At 37.1% G+C, this 4,017-nt stretch overlaps 1 protein-coding gene across 1 annotated transcript; it reads right to left on the bottom strand.

Moving 5' to 3' along the window:
• Window positions 1-2,104: 2,104 nt before the first annotated feature.
• LOC120624741 (prisilkin-39-like) lies at window positions 2,105-3,212 on the bottom strand. Its single transcript, XM_039891433.1, has 2 exons — window positions 3,170-3,212; window positions 2,105-2,725 (listed from the first exon to the last, which is right to left on the bottom strand). Exons 1-2 carry the CDS (start codon window positions 3,185-3,187, stop codon window positions 2,105-2,107), a joined length of 639 nt encoding a protein of 212 aa, XP_039747367.1. The 5' UTR covers window positions 3,188-3,212.
• Between the last annotated feature and the right edge of the window lie 805 nt (window positions 3,213-4,017).

Below are 4,017 nucleotides of genomic sequence, written 5' to 3' on the forward strand. Positions count from 1 at the left end.
ATAAAAGTAGATTCATTATATAAATAAATATAAAATTTCACCCACTTTTATGTATTTGACACACACATTTATACCCTTTTTAATCATTCCTTGGATTATAATTTGTTTGAAAGAAGCCTTAAAAAAATCGGTGATCAAAGAGTCTTTGACAATGCCCTCTTGTCAAAGACAAATACTTACTAATCTTCAAACAAATTAAATTATGGTCGAACTTCAGTGGCAACCACTAATTAAATATTAATACGTTTGATGACCTCCTGGGCGGATTGGTTAGAGCTGTCTTATTAGTGGAGGTCCCAGGTTCCATCCTCGGGTAAATCGATGCCTCGTATTGGGTTTTTCTGTATTAATAACAAATAGAAAATTTAAAAGATAGTTAACTGTACAATGATGTTGAGAAAGAACAATCTGCTGAGTTTCTTGCCCGTTCTTCTGAGTGGAATATGCCTTCCGAACCGGTGGTAGAGTTACTACAAACAGACTGACTTGACGTTTCAAAAGTGCTTATAAACTGGGTCTACTTGAAGTTAATGAATTTTGAGTTTTGAATAATATTAATAGCATTATGAATGAGAAAGTGTGTGTGATTTTATCCCCGAAAAGCACCCGGGAATTATTCCTATGAAATTTTGAACATACTGCACGTATTAAAACGTTCTAACGAATATTGGCTCCTTTTCAACCTGCCTCAACGTAAAAAAGTGAGTAAAGTCGTGGGTAAGTCTAGTAATATCATGTGTGAGTTTAAACGACATATCTTAATATATATAAATCTCCTGTCACGATGTTTGTCCGCGATGGACTCCTAAACTACTTAACCGATTTTAAATTAAATTGGCACACCGTGAGCAGTCTGGTCCAACTTAAGAGATAGGATAGCTTGGATCTTTAATTATAGTCGCAATTTTATTTTATTGCAAATTATTTGTCTATAATTAATTTACAGTCACATGTTTTATATATATACTACTATACTCATTTAAGGCTTAGCGATACTGAATACTTTAAAAACAAAATCAAACGCAGACGAAGTCGCGGGTAAGAGCTAGTAGTATTATATGTTTTAAGAAGTCAAGTGTCTAATATTAAACTTACTTTACATCAAAGTTTCCAGCCACTATCAAAATGATTTATCTGTTACATAAAGTGTAATATACATAACAATTTTTTTAGATCTCTTTAGCAATTCTAATACGTAAATTTTTTGCAACATGCCAGGATTTACATACTGACGTAATAATTTGCTAAGAATAACACATGCTAATGCATAGTTTTGATGATTAATAGAATTAATATTAATTTGGTGCTAATTATTTTTTAGCAAGCATTTACTTATATGAGGATGACCGGTTGCGGTCGAAAGTAAAAGTGTGCCACACCTTTATAATATTAGGTATTAAAATCATCATAACCGACTTCCTTGTTTTATATCAATCGTATCACAATATCGAAAAGTTTAATAAACTTTTGCATTTATTTGCAGGTTGTCCGTTGAGTTCTTTCATCGGCAAAGGTCTTTTCATTTACAGCCCAATTAGCAGTGACATTAAAAGTTTAAATATAATTGGAGCATTCAATCTCAGAAGCAGAAAATTTTGCAATTATTGGTTTAGATTTCACGAGGATGTAGCGTATCTGTCCAAAAATGTTCTTCTAGTCGAAATGATTACCTTCCCTATTTTGAATGATATACCTAAGTGGCAATTAAAGTGCTTACACTCGATTATGGATACGCCAAACAATTTCATTGACATGTTCATCATAAAGTCGACCGATTGCATAGCACTTTCGACCCGTTACTTGCTCCACAAGAGGCCTTGGTCCGATCGGACTATAATGGGTTTTTCGAGTACCATTTACGGGCGAATGTTACGTATTAAACATTCCACTTTACTTAAAACAGTATACTTAAAAAGGATTACGTAATGTAAACATGTCGCAATATAAGTTAACTGGAATAAAAGTAGACCGGTACAAAAAAAGGTAGGTTTTTATTTACAGAAAACTTATATTAATAACAAATATAATACAGTTAAGGTCTAACGCAATCACATGAGATTCATAACATTAAAATGAAATGAGATGACTAAGGTAGTTCGTTCGATTAGTGGTGCGGGGAGCCGTATGACGATGAGGGTGATGGGACGCCGTAGGAGCCTGAGGGAGCGCCGATGGTGGTGTAGGAAGGAGAGCTGTAGGAGATGGAGCCGTGACCACCGGAGTAACCACCGCCGGAGTAACCACCGCCGGAGTAGCCACCGCCGGAGTAACCACCGCTGGAGTAACCACCGCTAGCGTAACCGCCGGCGTAACCACCTCCGTAACCTTCCTCGGCCTGGTGGTATTGCGCTACTTGGATGCCTTGCTGGAGGGACTCCAACTCAACACCTACGATCCTATCGTGAGGAACTCCGTACACTGGAGCAGGAGCTCCGTAGTGGGAAGAGATACCGTGTCCGTGACCACCTCCAACAGATGACTGGTAAGCTTGGTTCTGGATTTCGTCCTTAAGGATGATGTGCCTGATCTTCTCGAGTAGATGAGGGTCGATGTGGTAGCCTTCTGAGGTCTGGTAGCCGACTGGGACTGAGCTGTAGTGACCGCCGCTGGCCAGGGGAGAGCCATGGCTAGATCCGCCTCCAACTACTACCAGAGAAGATGGCGCGGAATAGCTGTAGCCGACTGGGGGCTCTGCCACGGCGCAGCCGACGAGGGCGAGGGCAATCTGGAAAATAAACATTAATTAGGACAAAATATTTCATATTTTTACACTGTTAGAACTGTCATGGGCTTAGTCGAAAATCGAACGAAAATCCCAATAAAAATTGAATTACGAACTCTGAATTTTATTAGCACTCATTTTGCGATTAACAATCGTTAACAGATCTTATTATCTTGATTTTAAAGAGTTTTAACCTATTTTAAATCTTGATTTGACTACTTATTGTAACCGTATGGCATGTAAATATTATATTAATGTGATTACGCGATTCAGTTACACTTATTGGGGTTGGGAAAAATTATTTATAAACACAATTTTTAAAATCCACGTAATTTGGTTTTTAGAGCACACGGAACTGAAATCACTAGGGGATTTTCGTATTTTTGGTATAATCCGTTAACACAAGCACTGCACTCCTTTCCGATGTTTCGAAGTATTGACACTTACGATGCTCCACTTAGCCATGATTGTTGTATGAACTCAGTGAATGTTGGAGGTTGTATGATGCCTCTTGGTGTGCCCAACCGCTTTTATAGCGAAGATTCTGCCGTCTACTTTTACTTTAGGCCATCCGGTGGCCGACGAGGACGAATATTGGTTACGAATGAACCATATATTTTTTAATATAAAAAAAAACTAAAGCATATCCGTCAGATGAATTTGTGATGTGTGTATGTGATTTTTTTTTTATTTAGATGATTTGATGCGATAAATTTGGGAATTAAACCTTGTTTACACTGGTGATTTTGGAACTCGCGATAATAAGCGAACCGTATTTTAATTGCTTCAAAATCTATATGGTTGATTTAATTACCTTTCTAGCTGGTGTCGGAGGTCTCGGGGTTGATGTCCGCCAGGTTTCAATATGTGTACTTATAAGTTCTAGATTGACTAAAGTATTCTCTGGTGAGAGAGCCTAAAACTCTCAAAGAAAAGTCGTGCTGCCTAGCCATTCAGCGTCAGCCACTGTGGAAGTTAGGGATATGGGCTTAAGGTCACAGTCAAGCGCTATTAAATAAAATTTATTTATTTATTTATTAAGAGCACGAACAACATGCATAAAACACGTTTAAATATAGCACACACACAAAAACATGGACATGATATGCACGTAAATTTTTCGCGTTATATTTAATTTAATTCATTACACCAAAAAAAAACACCTAATTATGAAAGCGGTTTATAACTTCATAATTTGGTGATTTTTATTTGCTCTTTTGCTTGTTTTGAAACGCTCAGATTTAAAAATTAAATTGGATGCGTTTTGCGGTGTTCTAATAAGGCATATGAGTTTA

Source organism: Pararge aegeria, chromosome 6 (genome assembly GCF_905163445.1).
Source record: "Pararge aegeria chromosome 6, ilParAegt1.1, whole genome shotgun sequence".
Taxonomy (NCBI): domain Eukaryota; kingdom Metazoa; phylum Arthropoda; class Insecta; order Lepidoptera; family Nymphalidae; genus Pararge; species Pararge aegeria.